Source organism: Hydractinia symbiolongicarpus, chromosome 1 (assembly GCF_029227915.1).
Source record: "Hydractinia symbiolongicarpus strain clone_291-10 chromosome 1, HSymV2.1, whole genome shotgun sequence".
Lineage (NCBI taxonomy): Eukaryota > Metazoa > Cnidaria > Hydrozoa > Anthoathecata > Hydractiniidae > Hydractinia > Hydractinia symbiolongicarpus.
Genome location: NC_079875.1, coordinates 27096925 through 27121802, shown reverse-complemented (window position 1 = coordinate 27121802; position 24878 = coordinate 27096925). Strand labels below are relative to the sequence as shown.

At 32.8% G+C, this 24878-nt stretch overlaps 1 protein-coding gene across 2 annotated transcripts; it reads left to right on the top strand.

Annotated features, from left to right (window-relative positions):
• Positions 1–991: 991 nt before the first annotated feature.
• LOC130648663 (uncharacterized) lies at positions 992–7249 on the top strand. 2 transcript variants are annotated; one of them, XM_057454721.1, is made up of 6 exons: positions 992–1402; positions 1942–2224; positions 2682–3550; positions 3627–3678; positions 3921–3973; positions 6246–7248. In XM_057454721.1, the coding sequence occupies exons 2-6, from the start codon at positions 1968–1970 to the stop codon at positions 6695–6697; spliced, it is 1683 nt and encodes a 560-aa protein (XP_057310704.1). In that variant the 5' UTR covers positions 992–1402; positions 1942–1967; the 3' UTR covers positions 6698–7248. The 2 variants fall into 2 exon arrangements, with proteins under 2 accessions (XP_057310704.1, XP_057310711.1); XM_057454728.1 differs by lacking the exon at positions 992–1402 and having other exon boundaries at positions 2098–2224; positions 2310–3550; positions 6246–7249.
• The last annotated feature ends 17629 nt before the right edge of the window (positions 7250–24878 follow it).

Sequence of the window (24878 nt, the reverse complement as noted above, 5' to 3'; positions counted from 1 at the left end):
CCCCATCGACCAGTAGTGACAACAACAAAAATATGTATGGTTTTTGACGCCACTAGTAGAGCTAACGGACCCGCTCTCAACGATTGTTTGCATCCTGGCCCTTCGTTAACCGAAGCGTTACAAGATGTTCTCTTACGCTATTGTTCACATAAAATAGCATTCATAGCAGATATTGAAAAGGCATTCTTGCAAATATCTCTTACTCCCCGAACACAAAGATTACGGTCGATTTATATGGTATGTCAATATTGATAATTTGGATGCGTTGAATTTAACAAATGAACCCGTCGCATCGTATCGTATATGTCGTGTTTTATTTGGAGTAACTTTGTCTCCATTCCTCCTGGCAGCTACCTTAATCAAACACATTCACACATACAACCATACCGATCCTGAGTTTGTCGCTAAAATCCTAAATTCTTTGCATGTCGACGATCTTGATTCAGAAGCTAATAATGTCACCGAAGCGTTTGAATTTTTTAAGAAATGGTGAACAATATTATCAGAAGCATCCTTTCATTTACAAAAGTTTCAGTCTAATTCCCGTGAATTGGAGGATATAGTATCGAACGTGTTTCCATCAAATACGAGGTCAATATCGCGTACCAAATTATTGAGTGTTGCATGGGACATAAAGAAGGACAATACAGTATTTAACCTTAAATATTTATTGCATTTAACGAACCCGACACCAACCGAAAGAAAGCTGCTCAGTTTCATCGCATCGATATATGACCCGTTAGGTTTAAATATCTCATTTGTTATGAAGTTGATGCACAAGTCTCGTTGGTTACATCACAATTACGTATAGCAACGATATCGAAATGTACAATCCCCAGGTTTTAGCTTCAATCTGCTGTAATGTTGTCGAAATTAATCAATCAGGTCACAAAGACACTTTCGTCAGTATTTTATATCGATTCCGTTTATTTATGGAGCGACTCCACAATCATGTCGTCAGGGATAAGAAGTAACAAGCGTTTGACGTCATAGCTACTAAGCTTTTTAAAGACAAACAAATAAAGGAGTGTCTTATCTACGATGAAGAGCTTCTGAAATCAAATACGAACTATGGCAACAAAAGAGGTTTATTATTTCACTGTTTAATTAAATATTTTTATTACTGGGCAAGCACTGACGTGTCATTTGTAGTTTCAGTATTGTAAAAGATATTTTTGAAAATACAAGTTAGAAGAAAAAGTTTTGTATATATCTTATGACCTAAAATATTAAATAACTTTAACCGTTTACTATATACTTGGTTTGGAAATTCATTGTTTTACAGAAAGCCATATATTGCATTTGCTTCATATAAAGGCTGTTTGATGATAAGTGTAGCATTGCAGAAAGGAAACATAACACCGAAAAATTTCAATCTAAAAAGTACTCGATTGATTGTGCTGTGAGTAAAACATTATTTCAGCTTAATATCTAAGTTTTTACTGTTTGTTGATTATGCTGAATCTTAGCGGAGTATACTTTTTGATTCATAATCTCGATTTTTTATTTCTTTTTTCATAAATAATATTTTGAATAACTTTATTAAAGTGATATGAAACAGAATCTATGGAATACGCAATTTCTTACTTTTTTCACTCTGGCATGTATGATAATTACTTTACAGAAAGCCATATATTGCATTTGCTGTAATAAAGACTGTAACAACTTTTTGCAAGTTCTCACTCTTTTTTCTCTGACATATATGATAATTTCTGCTTGGTTGGAGTTGGAGTTCTTCACATTGACATTTTGCGTGGCATGTTTTTATCACCTTTGCTGATATTGAAAGATTGTGTGCTTCATATGGATTTTTTATCGCTTTACTAGTAGTTTTTTTTCATGCCACGTAAGCATTTTTCAGTGGAAAGCTGTTCACTCATAAATATACTAAACAATCTCACTTATCTGGAATTAAAAAGGTGCTCGAATTTTGTTTTTTAGAAGTATTTTCAAGTTTCTGTAATAAAATGGCTTTATCAAAAGTTGAGCTTGCTGCGTTGTTGGAATGCAAGATTTGTTTGGACACCTATCATGAGCCTAAACAACTGAACTGCGGGCACACTTATTGTCAAGGTTGTCTAGATGGTATTTTAGTATTTATGGAAGATGGGAGTGCTGAACTGCCTTGTCCAGTGAGGTGTACTAAAAAGACGACAATTACTCAGGAACAAACAACATCCTCGTTAATGAAGGTGTTCACATTAACTGGCATTTTGGAAAAAGTGTAAGTTAATCCTATGTACATAATACTGAAAACGCTTAATACTACTTAGTACTTCTCTCAGTAATTGTCAGAATGTTTAATTTAGATAAACGCGCATGGAAATAACACAGACATAATTTTGTGAAAAAGTTTTTACTTTCAAACATTTCAGTTACTTATACACAAATGTGGCTTGGATGTGAACAAAAAAAATACAATTACAAATCTAAAAGTTCTTCATAAAAGAATAATAAACATAGGGAAATTATATTTTAAAGCAGAAATTTTATACCAAATATTCATATCGTGAGTACAAAGTGTTCAAAAAATAAGAAAAAAGTAACAAAAATAGCAGCTCATGGTCGTCATAAAAATTGTATAGCATATGTCAAGAAAGTCACTATAATGGATAATAAGGATATATAATTTAGTTACATAGAATGTTTCTGTAAAAAAATTGATATTACTTTGTTCATAGCTCCCCTGGTGAAAAAGTTAATTCTTTATGTCAGCAAAGTAAAGACTGCAACCAGATGATCAACTATTCCTGTACAACATGCAGTTTAAAGATCTGTGAGAAATGTCAAAACCTTCATTCTTGTTCCAAAAAATCATATATCAATGTCATTTTCAGTCAAAAATTGCAAGAACTCCAACCATTTTGTAAGCAACATGACTCGCTTGCAAAATTTGCCTGTATTGATTTTGAAAATTTGTTAACATGTGTTTATTGCAAACACCGACAACATAAGAATCACAGAATTAAATCGATAGATGATTTTGGCCTGGAAGCCAAAAAGTGGTTTCAGTCGTTTATTACATCATTCAATGAAACAAAAGTGGTGTTGGAAAAGTTAACAAGAAAATACAGTGACGCTCTAACAAATTTGGAGAAAGAAAGGGAAGTATTTGTTCAAAAATTAAAAGAAAGAAAGTTAAAGCGACTAGACGAATTTCTCAAAATATTAAATAAAGAAGAAGAAGATCTATTGCGGATATTCGATGAGAAATCTGAAGAATTTAAAGCAAAATTGATTTGTGATGGTTTTGTCGACAATAAGAAAGTACAAGAATTTACAGATTACGTTCAAGCTTTTAATTTAAAATGGCTATCCTCGTTTCCAAGAACTATCCCAACATTCAATTCACATCTTTATCAAATGAACAAAGCAGATATTTTGTCAAATCCATTGGGCGAAATAAATATTTCAATAGATGACGTCACCACTGTTGGTGTAGATCCCAATGAATGTTCTGTTTATAGAAACTTGATTGATGAAGTTGAAACCCAACCCAACTATTCCCAATTAACAACTGATCTAATGAACTTAGTTGAAAGTCTGAAAAGTAAGTTTTCATTTTATTGATTAAAGTTTTAACATAAATTGTGCGAATTTTAAAAAATTGTTATTGTATTTTATAGAGTATGAGAAACCAATTGTAATCCTTCTTCTGGAAAACAACAACAGAAGGAGGTATATTTTAAATCCTCGGAGAGCTATGTGTTACTTGTCATCTTCACTAGTCATCACCATAATTATCAGAATCAGAATTTGTTGTCATTGAACTGTTTTAAATGATTGATATATCATTACAGCTGCTTCAATATTTGTCACATACAATTAAAATGTTTCTACAGCCTGTTTATTAAATGTTTGTACAGATTTATAAAGATTGAAAAATAGCTGCACTATAATTGAACTGTGTTTTTATTTAGTGATGCAAAGCCAAAATATTTCCAGCTTGCTAAGAAGAGTTACTCTTTTGAAGGTATGAAGCTCTTTATGTGGTGGAGATAGGTTAATTTTTCTCAATCTCCAGTAATTTTGGTATTGCTACCTAAAACAGATTGCCTTTGTACTAACGTGAGCAAAAGTATTACTCCAATACTATCAATTCAAAACACTCATCAAGTTTGACAATTTTTTCTTGTAACTGTTCTGTTTTGAGCACTCGGCTTTGCAAAAAAAATCCTCCCTAAAAATTTAAATTATTTTAAGATAACCAATATGCTAAGAGAGATTTTAGGCGAAAAAGACTGGGGTTTGTTCTCTTGCGTTACGCAAAAATTTGACTTGTTTATTCGTATTTGTTTATTCTTTCAATCCCATTTTTAACCACTTGTAGTTTACATATTTGTTCCATACAATTTAAATATTGCCTTTGTAATAACGTAAGCACAAGTATTATTCCAATACTATCAACTCCAAGTACTCATCAACTTTGAAAGTTTTTCTTGTTGCTGTGTACTGTGCATAGTACTGTTCATTTCTGTACGCTAGGCTTTGGAAAAAATTTTCCCACCAAAATTCAAATTATTTTAAGATAAACCAATATTACAAGACAGATTTTAGGCAAGAAGGACTGGGGTTTGTTCTCTTGCGGTACGCAGAAATTAGACTTAATTTATTCGTCCCTATATGTAGTTTTTGATGATTAACAGTACTGTCAATCCCATTTTTAACCACTTGTAGTTTACCGTAGTACTATTACTCCAGTTTTCATCACTCGTAGCACCATAGATGTTCTTCTCCACTTCTTCTCACACTTCCCCCTAAATTTTTATACTTGCTGAGCCAATCAAAGCCAGTTTGCCTACTTCCATTTTGATTCTTAACAACTCACCGTGTTACTGTAATGTTCATTTCTGTACGCTAGGCTTTGGAAAAAATTTTCCCACCAAAATTCAAATTATTTTAAGATAAACCAATATTACAAGACAGATTTTAGGCAAGAAGGACTGGGGTTTGTTCTCTTGCGGTACGCAGAAATTAGACTTAATTTATTCGTCCCTATATGTAGTTTTTGATGATTAACAGTACTGTCAATCCCATTTTTAACCACTTGTAGTTTACCGTAGTACTATTACTCCAGTTTTCATCACTCGTAGCACCATAGATGTTCTTCTCCACTTCTTCTCACACTTCCCCCTAAATTTTTATACTTGCTGAGCCAATCAAAGCCAGTTTGCCTACTTCCATTTTGATTCTTAACAACTCACCGTGTTACTGTAATGTCACTTGCCACTTTTAAAATTAAAAAAAAAACTGTTTGAGAATCCAAATAAAACTGCCGCCCTAGATAACACCTACCAATGATAATTCCTCACTGAACTATCCATCCCTGCGCGCCCGTACAATTACTCCTTGCTAATTTCGACTAAATACATGCTATAAGCAGCGACTTCCACGCTTTTCTTACATAAATAATTTTATAAGAACAGGAGCATTTTCTTTCTGGCAATTACGATCGTTGTTTCTAAAACTAAGAACAAACTCATTTTTGTCGTAAAGTAAGAATGTAATTTCTCTTGACCCTCAATAACTTTCACCCGGAACCGTTTTTCTTTAATAATTGTCCCCTAGGCGCTTTTAAAAAAGACTAGCTTGGAAAAGCATGTAGATTTTACCTCACACGAGATATGATAAACTCGCAGTTTAAAATTTGTAAATCGCACTATGATACGTTAAACTCGCAGTTTAAAATTTGTAACTCGCACTAGATATTATAAACTTGCGGTATAAAATTTGCACACTGTTAGGTTGCACCTAATCAAAATCGAGGATACTAACAGCGTTTTTCTTCTTTCAGAGGACTGTAAATAAAACTAATGCGTGCAAAAAATGGAAGCATTGAACGAAGATGTCACGTGACTCCAGTCAACTGCGAAGCCCCGCGGAAACTTTGTTACCAGGGAAATTACATCAATAATAAAACAGAATATCAAATACACACTTTAAATTTTTACACTCGCAACTTGTTTATATCGGTTTAAAAAATGATGAGATTAATTTTTATTATTTACTAAAAATAACATAAGCCAAATAAACTTATTAATAATTATGTTCTTAAAGTTTTAATTTTTAGACAATTGACTATATAAATGTTCTTAAAACTTAAGAGGTTAGAAATAGAGATTCCTATTTATATTTTGCGCCGACTGCGAACTTCGGCCCTATTTCATTTTGCGCAATAAATTTTATTTAAAGTTGACACCCTTGTCATTTTTGTTTTTAATTATTACAACATAACTTGTGTTTAGAAATCGAAAATATCATTATAAATGGCGATGTCAAGACATTTCAATCAATTCTTATGGATCATCCAAGTATCGTTAAAATGAGAGGTGTTTATGAAACAACACTTTTGATGAAAGCAGCACGTTACAATAAACCATCAATAGTGAAATGTTTGATTGATGCTGGTAGCGATGTGTATGCTGTGAATATACATAAATGGAATGCATATCACTACAGTGCAAGTTATGGTCATCATGATGTTTTGAAAGTTGTAATTAATCATGACGTAACAAACATTAACAATGACACACCATTACATCTTGCATCTCGTAATGGTCACACTGATTGTGTGAAGTTGTTGTTGTCTATACCACACATCGATGTCAATATACGTAACACATGGAACAAAACTGCTTATGATGGTACTCGTAATAACACTATCAAACGTTTATTGCAAGAACATTACAGAAATTAAGAACATTTTCAAACAATTATACTTTTTTAATTTACCTAAGCAAATTATGAAAAGCATATATCGTCTTTTTTATTAGAACTATAGGTTATTGTAGAATAGATTTCTTATTTATTTCATAAATATACGTTCACAAATTTCAAAATGTGATTTATTAAGCAGAAGAAGGTATAATTTATCAAATACAAAAAATTTAGCTGGGATGTGTCATCTTTACTAACAGTGAGTAAAACACCTCACTAATATGACAAACAGGACGGTTTGCGATTTGTATCAGAAATAACCCTTAGAAAAAACATTTTAAACAGAATTTGTTTTAAGAAACACCACTGGCTTTTTCTGGACTTATCGCCAAAAATTTAATTTAAACACCCTAGGGTTTGCCGTTATGTGTTATATGTTTTGTTAAGTATTGTTTTATACATCCTCGGTGTATTATATAGTTTTGAAAATTATATTTAAAAAAACTTTTGAAATAATTGTATCAATTTACGTTGATAATGTCTTGTAGTAACAAGACGAAATATCCGTTAAAATAAAAAAAGATGTCATCATCAATCAAACTTCTCGTATTTATTTTTATTGTGAAGTCATATGCCCGAATTAATATATATGACACTCATCACCTCGTTTATCAATTCCACGCAGAAAATATATAGAATCTAGGACGAGGTTGTCGGCTCTAAACGATAATTATCTTGTATATTATATCGTCGGCAACCTCGTCTCAGGCTCTATATATTATAGCCGTATAATTGGCATACGAGGTATTTCAACGTGACGAGTGTTATGTATTTCGGATTTTTCGAATTGATACAAGATAATTGTACTTTAGGGTTAACAACGTCTCAGGTTCTATATATTTTAGCCGTAAAATTGATAAACGAGGCATTTAAAAGAGACGAGTGTCATGTACTTGAGATTTTGCGTATTGATACAAGATAATTGTCATTTAGGGTCGAAAACCTCGTCTCAGGTGCATTATATATTAGTCGTAAAATTGAAAAACGAGGCATTTAGGAGCGACGAGTGCCATGTATTTGCGATTTTTCGTATTGATACAGAATAATTGTGCTTGACGGTCAACAACCTCGCCTCAGGCTTTTAAATTTTAGCCGTGGAATTGGTAAACGAGGCATTTCAATCTGAACAGTGTCATATATTTGAGATTTTTCGTATTGATACAAGATACTTGTCATATAGGGACGACCGTCTCAGGTTCTATCTATTATAGCCAGAAAATTGATAAACTAGGCATTTCCAAGTGACGAGTGTCATGTGTTTGGAATTTTTCGTAGTGATCCAAGATAATGGTACTTTAGGGTCAACAACGTCTAGATTTTCACATTTTAGCCGTGGAATTGATAAACGAGGGATTTTGAAGTGACGAGTATTATATATTTGCGATTTTTCGTAATGATACAGGATAATTGTCATTTAGGGGCAACAATGTCGTCTTAGGTTCTATATATTTTAGTAGTAAAATTGATAAACGAGGCATTTCAAAGTGACGACTGTCATGTATTTGCGATTATTCGTATTGATACAAGATAATTGCACATTAGGGTCAGCAACGTCTAGGTTCTTATATTTTAGCCGTGGAATTAATAAACGAGGCATTTAAAAAAGACGAGTGTTATATATTTGCGATTTTTCGTATTGATACAAGATAATTTTCATTAAGGGACGACAACCTCGTCTCAGGTTCTATGTATTGTAGCCGGAAAATTGATAGACGAGGCATTTTAAAGTGACGAGTGTCCTGTATTTGCGATTTGTCGTAGTGATACAAGATAATTGTACTTTAGGGTCAACAACCTCGTTTCAGGTTCTTATATTTTAGCCGTGGAATTATTAAACGAGGCATTTAGAAGTGACGAGTGTTATATATTTACGATTTTTCGTATTGATACAGGATAACTGTAATTTAGGGTCGACAACGTCTCAGTTACTTACATTTTAGCCGTATAATTGATAAACGAGGTATTTAAAAGTGACGAGTGTCTCATACATTTGCGATTTTTCGTATTGATGCAGGATAATTGTCATTTAGCGTCAACAACCTCGTCTAAAGTTCTATATATTTTAACCGTAAAATTGATAAACGAGGCATTTCAAAGCAACGAGTATCATATATTTGCGATTTATTGTATTGATACAAGACAATTGTCATTTAGGGACGACAACCTCGTCTCAGTTTCTATATATTTTAGCCGTAAAATTGATAAACGAGGCATTTAAAGGAGAGAAATGTCTCATATATTTGCGATTTTTTGCATTGATACAAGATAATTGTCATTTACGGTCGACAACCTCGTCTCAGTTTCTATATATTTTAGCCGTAAAATTGATAAAGAAGACATTTCTATGTGACGAGTTACTCATATATTTGCATTTTTTTTTGTATTGTTACAGGTAATTGTACTTTAGCGTCAACAGCCTCGTTTGAAGTTTTCATATTTCAGCCGTAACATTGATAACCGGGGCATTTAAAAGAAACAAGTGTCTCATATATATGCGACTTTTCGTATTTATGCTAGATAATTGTCATTTAGGGACGAAAACGTCGTCTCAGGTTCTATATATTTTAGCTGTAAAGTTGATAAACAAAGCACTTCAAAGTGACGGGTGTCATATATTTGCGATTTTTCGTATTGATACAGGATAACTGTCATTTAGGGTCAACAACGTTGTCTCAGGTTCCGTATATTTTAGCCGTATAATTGATAAACGAGGCATTTCACAGTGACGAGTGTCATATACTTGCGAATTTTTGTATTAATACAAGATAATTGTGCTTTAAGGTTAACAACGTCTCAGATTCTATATATTTTCCGCGTAAAATTGATAAATTAGGCATTTCAAAATAACGAGTATCATATATTTGCGATTTTTTGTATTGATACAAAATAATTGTCATTTACGGTCGACAACCTCGTCTCAGGTTCTATATATTTTAGCCGTAAAATTGATGAACGAGGCATTTCAAAGTGTGGCTTGAATTTGCGATTTTTCGTATTGATACAGCATAATTCTACTTTAGGGACAACAACCTCGTTTCAGGTTCCATATATTATAGCCGTAAAATTGATAAACGAGGCATTTCAAAGTGACAAGTATCATGTATTTGCGATTTTTTGTATTGATACAAGATAATTGTCATTTAGGGTCGACAACGTCGTCTCAGGTTCTATATATTTTAGCCGTAAAATTGATAAACGAGGCATTTCAAAGTGACGAGTGTTATATATTTGCAGTGTTTCGTATTGATACAGGATAATTGTCATTTAGTGTCGAGAACCTCGTCTCAGGTTCTATATATTTTAGCCGTAAAATTGATAAAGAAGACATTTAAAAGTGTGCCATGTATTTGCGATTTTTCGTGTTGATACAGGAAAATTCTACTTTAGGGACAACAACCTCGGGTCAGTTTCCATATATTATAGCCGTAAAATTGATAAACGAGGCATTTCAAAGTGACAAGTATCATGTATTTTCGATTTTTTGTATTGATACAAGATAATTGTCATTTACGGTCGACAACCTCGTCTTAGGTTGTATATATTTTAGCCGTAAAATTGATAAACGAGGCATTTCAAAGTGTGGCTTGAATTTGCGATTTTTCGTATTGATGCAGGATAATTGTCATTTAGGGTCAACAACCTCCTCTCAGGTTCGATATATTATTACCGTAAAATTGATAAACGAGGCATTTAGAGGAGAGAAATGTCTCATATATTTGCGATTTGTCGTATTGATACAAGATAATTGTCATTTAGCGTCAACAACCTCGTCTTAAGTTCTATATATTTTAACCGTAAAATTGATAAACGAGGCATTTTAAAGTGACGAGTGTTTATACATTTGCGATTTTTCGAATTGATACAAGATAATTGTCCTTTAGGGTCTTCAACATCGACTCAAGTTCTCTATATTTTAACCGTAAGATTGATTAACGAGGCATTTCACAGTGACGAGTGTCATATACTTGCGAATTTTCGTATTAATACAAGATAATTGTGCTTTAGGGTTAACAACGTCTCAGATTCTATATATTTTCCGCGTAAAATTGATAAATAAGGCATTTTAAAGTAACGAGTATCATATATTTGCGATTTTTTGTATTGATACAAGACAATTGTCATTTAGGGACGACAACCTCGTCTCAGTTTCTATATATTTTAGCCGTAAAATTGATAAAGAAGACATTTCTATGTGACGAGTTTCTCATATATTTGCATTTTTTTTTGTATTGTTACAGGTAATTGTACTTTAGCGTCAACAGCCTCGTTTGAAGTTTTCATATTTCAGCCGTAACATTGATAAACGGGGCATTTAAAAGTAACAAGTGTCTCATATATATGCGACTTTTCGTATTGATGCATGATAATTGTCATTTAGGGTCGACAACCTCGTCTTTAGGTTCTATATATTTTAGCCGTAAAATTGATAAAGAAGACATTTCAAAGTGACAAGTGTTATATATTTGCAGTGTTTCGTATTGATACAGGATAATTGTCATTTAGTGTCGACAACCTCGTCTCAGTTTCTATATATTTTAGCCGTAAAATTGATAAAGAAGACATTTAAAAGTGTGCCATGTATTTGCGATTTTTCGTGTTGATACAGGAAAATTCTACTTTAGGGACAACAACCTCGTGTCAGTTTCCATATATTTTAGCCGTAAAATTGATAAACGAGGCATTTTAAAGTGACAAGTATCATGTATTTTCGATTTTTTGTATTGATACAAGATAATTGTCATTTACGGTCGACAACCTCGTCTTAGGTTGTATATATTTTAGCCGTAAAATTGATAAACGAGGCATTTCAAAGTGTGGCTTGAATTTGCGATTTTTCGTATTGATGCAGGATATTTGTCATTTAGGGTCAACAACCTCCTCTCAGGTTCGATATATTATTACCGTAAAATTGATAAACGAGGCATTTAAAGGAGAGAAATGTCTCATATATTTGCGATTTTTTGTATTGATACATGATAATTGTCATTTACGGTCGACAACCTCGTCTCAGGTTCTGTATATTTTAGTCGTAAAATTGACAAACGAGGCATTTCAAAGTGACGAGTGTTATATATTTGCAGTGTTTCGTATTGATACAGGATAATTGTCATTTAGTGTCGACAACCTCGTCTCAGTTTCCATATATTTTAGCCGTAAAATTGATAAACGAGGCATTTAAAGGAGAGAAATGTCTCATATATTTGCGATTTTTTGTATTGATACAAGATAATTGTCATTTCGGGTCAACAACTTGTCTCAGGTTCTGTATATTTTAGTCATAAAATTGATAAATAAGGCATTTCAAAGTAACAAGTATCATGTATTTGCGATTTTTTGTATTGATACAAGATAATTGTCATTTACGGTCGAGAACCTCGTCTCAGGTTCTATATATTTTAGCCGTAAAATTGATAAAGAAGACATTTAAAAGTGTGCCATGTATTTGCGATTTTTCGTGTTGATACAGGAAAATTCTACTTTAGGGACAACAACCTCGTGTCAGTTTCCATATATTATAGCCGTAAAATTGATAAACGAGGCATTTCAAAGTGACAAGTATCATGTATTTTCGATTTTTTGTATTGATACAAGATAATTGTCATTTACGGTCGACAACCTCGTCTTAGGTTGTATATATTTTAGCCGTAAAATTGATAAACGAGGCATTTCAAAGTGTGGCTTGAATTTGCGATTTTTCGTATTGATGCAGGATAATTGTCATTTAGGGTCAACAACCTCCTCTCAGGTTCGATATATTATTACCGTAAAATTGATAAACGAGGCATTTAGAGGAGAGAAATGTCTCATATATTTGCGATTTGTCGTATTGATACAAGATAATTGTCATTTAGCGTCAACAACCTCGTCTTAAGTTCTATATATTTTAACCGTAAAATTGATAAACGAGGCATTTTAAAGTGACGAGTGTTTATACATTTGCGATTTTTCGAATTGATACAAGATAATTGTCCTTTAGGGTCTTCAACATCGACTCAAGTTCTCTATATTTTAACCGTAAGATTGATTAACGAGGCATTTCACAGTGACGAGTGTCATATACTTGCGAATTTTCGTATTAATACAAGATAATTGTGCTTTAGGGTTAACAACGTCTCAGATTCTATATATTTTCCGCGTAAAATTGATAAATAAGGCATTTTAAAGTAACGAGTATCATATATTTGCGATTTTTTGTATTGATACAAGACAATTGTCATTTAGGGACGACAACCTCGTCTCAGTTTCTATATATTTTAGCCGTAAAATTGATAAAGAAGACATTTCTATGTGACGAGTTTCTCATATATTTGCATTTTTTTTTGTATTGTTACAGGTAATTGTACTTTAGCGTCAACAGCCTCGTTTGAAGTTTTCATATTTCAGCCGTAACATTGATAAACGGGGCATTTAAAAGTAACAAGTGTCTCATATATATGCGACTTTTCGTATTGATGCATGATAATTGTCATTTAGGGTCGACAACCTCGTCTTTAGGTTCTATATATTTTAGCCGTAAAATTGATAAACGAGGCATTTCAAAGTGACGAGTGTTATATATTTGCAGTGTTTCGTATTGATACAGGATAATTGTCATTTAGTGTCGACAACCTCGTCTCAGTTTCTATATATTTTAGCCGTAAAATTGATAAAGAAGACATTTAAAAGTGTGCCATGTATTTGCGATTTTTCGTGTTGATACAGGAAAATTCTACTTTAGGGACAACAACCTCGTGTCAGTTTCCATATATTATAGCCGTAAAATTGATAAACGAGGCATTTCAAAGTGACGAGTGTCATATACTTGCGATTTTTCGTATTAATACAAGATAATTGTGCTTTAGGGTTAACAACGTCTCAGATTCTATATATTTTCCGCGTAAAATTGATAAATAAGGCATTTCAAAGTGACGAGTTTCTCATATATTTGCATTTTTTTTTGTATTGTTACAGGTAATTGTACTTTAGCGTCAACAGCCTCGTTTGAAGTTTTCATATTTCAGCCGTAACATTGATAAACGGGGCATTTAAAAGTAACAAGTGTCTCATATATATGCGACTTTTCGTATTGATGCATGATAATTGTCATTTAGGGTCAACAACCTCCTCTCAGGTTCGATATATTATTACCGTAAAATTGATAAACGAGGCATTTAAAGGAGAGAAATGTCTCATATATTTGCGATTTTTTGTATTGATACATGATAATTGTCATTTACGGTCGACAACCTCGTCTCAGGTTCTGTATATTTTAGTCGTAAAATTGACAAACGAGGCATTTCAAAGTGACGAGTGTTATATATTTGCAGTGTTTCGTATTGATACAGGATAATTGTCATTTAGTGTCGACAACCTCGTCTCAGTTTCCATATATTATAGCCGTAAAATTGATAAACGAGGCATTTCAAAGTGACAAGTATCATGTATTTTCGATTTTTTGTATTGATACAAGATAATTGTCATTTACGGTCGACAACCTCGTCTTAGGTTGTATATATTTTAGCCGTAAAATTGATAAACGAGGCATTTCAAAGTGTGGCTTGAATTTGCGATTTTTCGTATTGATGCAGGATATTTGTCATTTAGGGTCAACAACCTTCTCTCAGGTTCGATATATTATTACCGTAAAATTGATAAACGAGGCATTTAAAGGAGAGAAATGTCTCATATATTTGCGATTTTTCGAATTGATACAAGATAATTGTCATTTAGGGTCGACAACCTCGTCTCAGGTTCTATATATTTTAGCCGTAAAATTGATAAAGAAGACATTTAAAAGTGTGCCATGTATTTGCGATTTTTCGTGTTGATACAGGAAAATTCTACTTTAGGGACAACAACCTCGTGTCAGTTTCCATATATTATAGCCGTAAAATTGATAAACGAGGCATTTCAAAGTGACAAGTATCATGTATTTTCGATTTTTTGTATTGATACAAGATAATTGTCATTTACGGTCGACAACCTCGTCTTAGGTTGTATATATTTTAGCCGTAAAATTGATAAACGAGGCATTTCAAAGTGTGGCTTGAATTTGCGATTTTTCGTATTGATGCAGGATAATTGTCATTTAGGGTCAAAAACCTCCTCTCAGGTTCGATATATTATTACCGTAAAATTGATAAACGAGGCATTTAGAGGAGAGAAATGTCTCATATATTTGCGATTTGTCGTATTGATACAAGATAATTGTCATTTAGCGTCAACAACCTCGTCTTAAGTTCTATATATTTTAACCGTAAAATTGATAAACGAGGCATTTTAAAGTGACGAGTGTTTATACATTTGCGATTTTTCGAATTGATACAAGATAATTGTCCTTTAGGGTCTTCAACATCGACTCAAGTTCTCTATATTTTAACCGTAAGATTGATTAACGAGGCATTTCACAGTGACGAGTGTCATATACTTGCGAATTTTCGTATTAATACAAGATAATTGTGCTTTAGGGTTAACAACGTCTCAGATTCTATATATTTTCCGCGTAAAATTGATAAATAAGGCATTTTAAAGTAACGAGTATCATATATTTGCGATTTTTTGTATTGATACAAGACAATTGTCATTTAGGGACGACAACCTCGTCTCAGTTTCTATATATTTTAGCCGTAAAATTGATAAAGAAGACATTTCTATGTGACGAGTTTCTCATATATTTGCATTTTTTTTTGTATTGTTACAGGTAATTGTACTTTAGCGTCAACAGCCTCGTTTGAAGTTTTCATATTTCAGCCGTAACATTGATAAACGGGGCATTTAAAAGTAACAAGTGTCTCATATATATGCGACTTTTCGTATTGATGCATGATAATTGTCATTTAGGGTCGACAACCTCGTCTTTAGGTTCTATATATTTTAGCCGTAAAATTGATAAACGAGGCATTTCAAAGTGACGAGTGTTATATATTTGCAGTGTTTCGTATTGATACAGGATAATTGTCATTTAGTGTCGACAACCTCGTCTCAGTTTCTATATATTTTAGCCGTAAAATTGATAAAGAAGACATTTAAAAGTGTGCCATGTATTTGCGATTTTTCGTGTTGATACAGGAAAATTCTACTTTAGGGACAACAACCTCGTGTCAGTTTCCATATATTATAGCCGTAAAATTGATAAACGAGGCATTTCAAAGTGACAAGTATCATGTATTTTCGATTTTTTGTATTGATACAAGATAATTGTCATTAACGGTCGACAACCTCGTCTTAGGTTGTATATATTTTAGCCGTAAAATTGATAAACGAGGCATTTCAAAGTGTGGCTTGAATTTGCGATTTTTCGTATTGATGCAGGATATTTGTCATTTAGGGTCAACAACCTCCTCTCAGGTTCGATATATTATTACCGTAAAATTGATAAACGAGGCATTTAAAGGAAAGAAATGTCTCATATATTTGCGATTTTTTGTATTGATACATGATAATTGTCATTTACGGTCGACAACCTCGTCTCAGGTTCTATATATTTTAGTCGTAAAATTGACAAACGAGGCATTTCAAAGTGACGAGTGTTATATATTTGCAGTGTTTCGTATTGATACAGGATAATTGTCATTTAGTGTCGACAACCTCGTCTCAGTTTCCATATATTATAGCCGTAAAATTGATAAACGAGGCATTTCAAAGTGACAAGTATCATGTATTTTCGATTTTTTGTATTGATACAAGATAATTGTCATTTACGGTCGACAACCTCGTCTTAGGTTGTATATATTTTAGCCGTAAAATTGATAAACGAGGCATTTCAAAGTGTGGCTTGAATTTGCGATTTTTCGTATTGATGCAGGATATTTGTCATTTAGAGTCAACAACCTCCTCTCAGGTTCGATATATTATTACCGTAAAATTGATAAACGAGGCATTTAAAGGAGAGAAATGTCTCATATATTTGCGATTTTTCGAATTGATACAAGGTAATTGTCCCTTAGGGTCTGCAACATCGACTCAAGTTCTATATATTTTAACCGTAAGATTGATTAACGAGGCATTTCACAGTGACGAGTGTCATATACTTGCGAATTTTCGTATTAATACAAGATAATTGTGCTTTAGGGTTAACAACGTCTCAGATTCTATATATTTTCCGCGTAAAATTGATAAATAAGGCATTTCAAAGTAACGAGTATCATATATTTGCGATTTTTTGTATTGATACAAGACAATTGTCATTTAGCGTCAACAACCTCGTCTAAAGTTCTATATATTTTAACCGCAAAATTGATAAACGAAGCATTTCAAAGTAACGAGTATCATATATTTGCGATTTTTTGTATTGATACAAGATAATTGTCATTTACGATCGACAACCTCGTCTCAGGTTCTATACATTTTAGCCGTAAAATTGATAAACGAGGCATTTCAAAGTGACGAGTGTCATATACTTGCGATTTTTCGTATTAATACAAGATAATTGTGCTTTAGGGTTAACAACGTCTCAGATTCTATATATTTTCCGCGTAAAATTGATAAATAAGGCATTTCAAAGTGACGAGTTTCTCATATATTTGCATTTTTTTGTATTGTTACAGGATAATTGTACTTTAGCGTCAACAACCTCGTTTGAAGTTTTCATAATTTAGCCGTAACATTGATAATAGGGCATTTAAAAGAAACAAGTGTCTCATATATATGCGACTTTTTGTATTTATGCAAGATAATTGTCATTTAGGGACGACAACGTCGTTTCAGGTTCTATATATTTTAGCCGTAAAATTGATAAACGAGGCATTTCAAAGTGACGAGTGTTATATATTTGCAGTGTTTCGTATTGATACAGGATAATTGTCATTTAGTGTCGACAACCTCGTCTCAGTTTCTATATATTTTAGCCGTAATATTGATAAAGGAGACATTTGAAAGTGTGCCATGTATTTGCGATTTTTCGTGTAGATACAGGATAATTCCACTTTAGGGACAACAACCTCGTGTCAGTTTCCATATATTATAGCCGTAAAATTGATAAACGAGGCATTTCAAAGTGACAAGTATCATGTATTTTCGATTTTTTTTATTGATACAAGATAATTGTCATTTACGGTCGACAACCTCGTCTTAGGTTGTATATATTTTAGCCGTAAAATTGATAAACGAGGCAGTTCAAAATGTGGCTTGAATTTGCGATTTTTCGTATTGATGCGGGATAATTGTCATTTAGGGTCAACAACCTCCTCTCAGGTTCGATATATTATTACCGTAAAATTGATAAACGAGGCATTTAAAGGAGAGAAATGTCTCATATATTTGCGATTTTTCGTATTGATACAAGATAATTGTCATTTAGCGTCAACAACCTCGTCTAAAGTTCTATATATTTTAACCGTAAAATTGATAAACGAGGCATTTTAAAGTGACGAGTGTTTATACATTTGCGATTTTTCGAATTGATACAAGATAATTGTCCTTTAGGGTCTGCAACATCGACTCAAGTTCTATATATTTTAACCGTAAGATTGATTAACGAGGCATTTCACAGTGACGAGTGTCATATACTTGCGAATTTTCGTATTAATACAAGATAATTGTGCTTTAGGGTTAACAACGTCTCAGATTCTATATATTTTCCGCGTAAAATTGATAAATAAGGCATTTCAAAGTAACGAGTATCATATATTTGCGATATTTTGTATTGATACAAGACAATTGTCATTTAGCGTCAACAACCTCGTCTAAAGTTCTATATATTTTAACCGTAAAATTGATAAACGAGGCATTTCAAAGTAACGAGTATCATATATTTGCGATTTTTTGTATTGATACAAGATAATTGTGCTTTAGGGTCGACAACGTCGTCTCAGGTTCTATATATTTTAGCCGTAAAATTGATAAAGAAGACATTTGAAAGTGTGCCATGTATTTGCGATTTTTTGTATTGATACAAGATAATTGTCATTTACGATCGACAACCTCGTCTCAGGTTCTATACATTTTAGCCGTAAAATTGATAAACGAGGCATTTCAAAGTGACGAGTGTCATATACTTGCGATTTTTCGTATTAATACAAGATAATTGTGCTTTAGGGTTAACAACGTCTCAGATTCTATATATTTTCCGCGTAAAATTGATAAATAAGGCATTTCAAAGTGACGAGTTTCTCATATATTTGCATTTTTTTGTATTGTTACAGGATAATTGTACTTTAGCGTCAACAACCTCGTTTGAAGTTTTCATATTTTAGCCGTAACATTGATAAACGGGCATTTAAAAGAAACAAGTGTCTCATATATATGCGACTTTTTGTATTTATGCAAGATAATTGTCATTTAGGGACGACAACGTCGTCTCAGGTTCTATATATTTTAGCCGTAAAATTGATAAAAGAGGCATTTCAAAGTGACGAGTGTCATATATTTGCGATTTTTCGTATTGATACAGGATAACTGTCATTTCGGGTCAACAACGTTGTCTCAGGTTCTGTATATTTTAGTCATAAAATTGATAAATAAGGCATTTCAAAGTAACAAGTATCATGTATTTGCGATTTTTTGTATTGATACAAGATAATTGTCATTTACGGTCGAGAACCTTGTCTCAGGTTCTATATATTTTAGTCGTAAAATTGACAAACGAGGCATTTAAAAGAGACGAGTGTTATATATTTGCAGTTTTTCGCATTGATGCATGATAATTGTCATTTAGGGTCGACAACCTCGTCTCAGGTTCTATATATTTTAGCCGTAAAATTGATAAACGAGGCATTTCAAAGTGACGAGTGTTATATATTTGCAGTGTTTCGTATTGATACAGGATAATTGTCATTTAGTGTCGACAACCTCGTCTCAGTTTCTATATATTTTAGCCGTAATATTGATAAAGGAGACATTTGAAAGTGTGCCATGTATTTGCGATTTTTCGTGTAGATACAGGATAATTCCACTTTAGGGACAACTACCTCGTGTCAGTTTCCATATATTATAGCCGTAAAATTGATAAACGAGGCATTTAAAAGAGACGAGTGTTATATATTTGCAGTTTTTCGTATTGATGCATGATAATTGTCATTTAGGGTCGACAACCTCGTCTCAGGTTCTATATACTTTAGTTGTAAAATTGACAAACGAGGCATTTAAAAGAGACGAGTGTTATATATTTGCAGTTTTTCGTATTGATGCATGATAATTGTCATTTAGGGTCGACAACCTCGTCTCAGGTTCTATATATTTTAGCCGTAAAATTGATAAACGAGGCATTTAAAGGAGAGAAATGTCTCATATATTTGTGATTTTTCGTATTGATACAAGATAATTGTCATTTAGCGTCAACAACCTCGTCTAAAGTTCTATATATTTTAACCGTAAAATTGATAAACGAGGCATTTTAAAGTGACGAGTGTTTATACATTTGCGATTTTTCGAATTGATACAAGATAATTGTCCTTTAGGGTCTGCAACATCGACTCAAGTTCTATATATTTTAACCGTAAGATTGATTAACGAGGCATTTCACAGTGATGAGTGTCATATACTTGCGAATTTTCGTATTAATACAAGATAATTGTGCTTTAGGGTTAACAACGTCTCAGATTCTATATATTTTCCGCGTAAAATTGATAAATAAGGCATTTCAAAGTAACGAGTATCATATATTTGCGATTTTTTTTTATTGATACAAGACAATTGTCATTTAGGGACGACAACCTCGTCTCAGGTTCAATATATTTTAGTCGTAAAATTGACAAACGAGGCATTTAAAAGTGTGCCATGAATTTGCGATTTTTTGTATTGATACAAGACAATTGTCATTTAGGGACGACAACCTCATCTCAGGTTCCATATATTTTAGCCGTAAAGTTGATAAACTAAGCATTTCAAAGTAACGAGTATCATATATTTGCGATTTTTTGTATTGATACAAGACAATTGTCATTTAGCGTCAACAACCTCGTCTAAAGTTCTATATATTTTAACCGTAAAATTGATAAACGAGGCATTTCAAAGTAACGAGTATCATATATTTGCGAATTTTCGTATTAATACAAGATAATTGTGCTTTAGGGTCGACAACGTCGTCTCAGGTTCTATATATTTTAGCCGTAAAATTGATAAAGAAGACATTTGAAAGTGTGCCATGTATTTGCGATTTTTCGTGTTGATACAGGATAATTCTACTTTAGGGACAACAATCTCGTGTCAGTTTCTATATATTATAGCCGTAAAATTGATAAACGAGGCATTTCAAAGTAACGAGTATCATATATTTGCGATTTTTTGTATTGATACAAGATAATTGTCATTTACGATCGACAACCTCGTCTCAGGTTCTATACATTTTAGCCGTAAAATTGATAAACGAGGCATTTCAAAGTGACGAGTGTCATATACTTGCGATTTTTCGTATTAATACAAGATAATTGTGCTTTAGGGTTAACAACGTCTCAGATTCTATATATTTTCCGCGTAAAATTGATAAATAAGGCATTTCAAAGTGACGAGTTTCTCATATATTTGCATTTTTTTGTATTGTTACAGGATAATTGTACTTTAGCGTCAACAACCTCGTTTGAAGTTTTCATATTTTAGCCGTAACATTGATAAACGGGCATTTAAAAGAAACAAGTGTCTCATATATATGCGACTTTTTGTATTTATGCAAGATAATTGTCATTTAGGGACGACAACGTCGTCTCAGGTTCTATATATTTTAGCCGTAAAATTGATAAAAGAGGCATTTCAAAGTGACGAGTGTCATATATTTGCGATTTTTCGTATTGATACAGGATAACTGTCATTTCGGGACAACAACGTTGTCTCAGGTTCTGTATATTTTAGTCATAAAATTGATAAATAAGGCATTTCAAAGTAACAAGTATCATGTATTTGCGATTTTTTGTATTGATACAAGATAATTGTCATTTACGGTCGAGAACCTCGTCTCAGGTTCTATATATTTTAGTCGTAAAATTGACAAACGAGGCATTTAAAAGAGACGAGTGTTATATATTTGCAGTTTTTCGTATTGATGCATGATAATTGTCATTTAGGGTCGACAACCTCGTCTCAGGTTCTATATATTTTAGCCGTAAAATTGATAAACGAGGCATTTCAAAGTGACGAGTGTTATATATTTGCAGTGTTTCGTATTGATACAGGATAATTGTCATTTAGTGTCGACAACCTCGTCTCAGTTTCTATATATTTTAGCCGTAATATTGAAAAAGGAGACATTTGAAAGTGTGCCATGTATTTGCGATTTTTCGTGTAGATACAGGATAATTCCACTTTAGGGACAACAACCTCGTGTCAGTTTCCATATATTATAGCCGTAAAATTGATAAACGAGGCATTTCAAAGTGACTAGTGTCATATACTTGCGATTTTTCGTATTAATACAAAATAATTGTGCTTTAGGGTTAACAACGTCTCAGATTCTATATATTTTCCGCGTAAAATTGATAAATAAGGCATTTCAAAGTGACGAGTTTCTCATATATTTGCATTTTTTTGTATTGTTACAGGATAATTGTACTTTAGCGTCAACAACCTCGTTTGAAGTTTTCATATTTTAGCCGTAACATTGATAAACGGGCATTTAAAAGAAACAAGTGTCTTATATATATGCGACTTTTTGTATTTATGCAAGATAATTGTCATTTAGGGACGACAACGTCGTCTCAGGTTCTATATATTTTAGCCGTAAAATTGATAAAAGAGGCATTTCAAAGTGACGAGTGTCATATATTTGCGATTTTTCGTATTGATACAGCATAACTGTCATTTAGGGTAAACAACGTTGTCTCAGGTTCTATATATTTTTCGCGTAAAATTGATAAACGAGGCATTTAAAGGAGAGAAATGTCTCATATATTTGCGATTTTTTGTATTGCTGCAAGATAATTGTCATTTACGGTCGACAACCTCGTCTCAGGTTCTATATATTTTAGCCGTAAAATTGATAAACGAGGCATTTCAAAGTGACGAGTGTTATATATTTGCAGCGTTTCGTATTGATTCATTTAGTGTCGACAACCTCGTCTCAGTTTCTATATATTTTAGCCGTAATATTGATAAAGGAGACATTTGAAAGTGTGCCATGTATTTGCGATTTTTCGTGTAGGTACAGGATAATTCCACTTTAGGGACAACAACCTCGTGTCAGTTTCCATATATTATAGCCGTAAAATTGATAAACGAGGCATTTCAAAGTGACAAGTATCATGTATTTTCGATTTTTTGTATTGATACAAGATAATTGTCATTTACGATCGACAATATTTTCCGCGTAAAATTGATAAATAAGGCATTTCAAAGTGACGAGTTTCTAATATATTTGCATTTTTTTGTATTGTTACAGGATAATTGTACTTTAGCGTCAACAAGCTCGTTTGAAGTTTTCATATTTTAGCCGTAACATTGATAAACGGGGCATTTAAAAGAAACAAGTGTCTCATATAGATGCGACTTTTTGTATTTATGCAAGATAATTGTCATTTAGGGACGACAACGTCGTCTCAGGTTCTATATATTTTAGCCGTAAAGTTGATAAACAAAGCACTTCAAAGTGACGAGTGTCATATATTTGCGATTTTTCGTATTGATACAGGATAACTGTCATTTAGGGTAAACAACGCTGTCTCAGGTTCTATATATTTTTCGCGTAAAATTGATAAACGAGGCATTTAAAGGAGACAAATGTCTGATATATTTGCGATTTTTCGTATTGATACAAGATAATTGTCATTAAGAGTCAACAACCTCGTCTCAGGTTCTATATATTTTAGTCGTAAAATTGACAAACGAGGCATTTAAAAGAGACGAGTGTTATATATTTGCAGTTTTTCGTATTGATGCATGATAATTGTCATTGAGGGTCGACAACCTCGTCTCAGGTTCTATATATTTTAGCCGTAAAATTGATAAACGAGGCATTTCAAAGTGACGAGTGTTATATATTTGCAGTGTTTCATATTGATACAGGATAATTGTCATTTAGTGTCGACAACCTCGTCTTAGGTTGTATATATTTTAGCCGTAAAATTGATAATCGAGGCATTTCAAAGTGTGGCTTGAATTTGCGATTTTTCGTATTGATGCAGGATAATTGTCATTTAGGGTCAACAACCTGCTCTCAGGTTCGATATATTATTACCGTAAAATTGATAAACGAGGCATTTAAAGGAGAGAAATGCGTCATATATTTGCGATTTTTCGTATTGATACAAGATAATTGTCATTTAGCGACAACAACCTCGTCTAAAGTTCTATATATTTTAACCGTAAAATTGATAAACGAGGCATTTTAAAGTGACGAGTGTTTATACATTTGCGATTTTTCAAATTGATACAAGATAATTGTCCTTTAGGGTCTGCAACATCGACTCAAGTTCTATATATTTTAACCGTAAGATTGATTAACGAGGCATTTCACAGTGAGAAGTATCATATACTAGCGAATTTTCGTATTAATACAAGATAATTGTGCTTTAGGGTCGACAACGTCGTCTTAGGTTCTATATATTTTAGCCGTAAAATTGATAAAGAAGACATTTGAAAGTGTGCCATGTATTTGCGATTTTTCGTGTTGATACAGGATAATTCTACTTTAGGGACAACAATCTCGTGTCAGTTTCTATATATTATAGCCGTAAAATTGATAAACGAGGCATTTCAAAGTAACGAGTATCATATATTTGAGATTTTTTGTATTGATACAAGATAATTGTCATTTACGATCGACAACCTCGTCTCAGGTTCTATACATTTTAGCCGTAAAATTGATAAACGAGGCATTTCAAAGTGACTAGTGTCATATACTTGCGATTTTTCGTATTAATACAAGATAATTGTGCTTTAGGGTTAACAACGTCTCAGATTCTATATATTTTCCGCGTAAAATTGATAAATAAGGCATTTCAAAGTGACGAGTTTCTCATATATTTGCATTTTTTTGTATTGTTACAGGATAATTGTACTTTAGCGTCAACAACCTCGTTTGAAGTTTTCATATTTTAGCCGTAACATTGATAAACGGGGCATTTAAAAGAAACAAGTGTCTCATATATATGCGACTTTTTGTATTTATGCAAGATAATTGTCATTTAGGGACGACAACGTCGTCTCAGGTTCTATATATTTTAGCCGTAAAGTTGATAAACAAAGCACTTCAAAGTGACGAGTGTCATATATTTGCGATTTTTCGTATTGATACAGGATAACTGTCATTTAGGGTA

What these genes read in the sequence shown, in the direction of transcription:
- LOC130648663 (XM_057454721.1), top strand. Translation starts at nt 1,968, where the DNA reads ATGGCTTTATCAAAAGTTGAGCTTGCTGCGTTGTTGGAATGCAAGATT. An exon ending in GAAAACAACAACAGAAGGAG is followed by an intron (nt 3,679 to 3,920) that starts GTATATTTTAAA and finishes GTTTTTATTTAG; the next exon opens with TGATGCAAAGCCAAAATATT. An exon ending in GAAGAGTTACTCTTTTGAAG is followed by an intron (nt 3,974 to 6,245) that starts GTATGAAGCTCT and finishes ACTTGTGTTTAG; the next exon opens with AAATCGAAAATATCATTATA.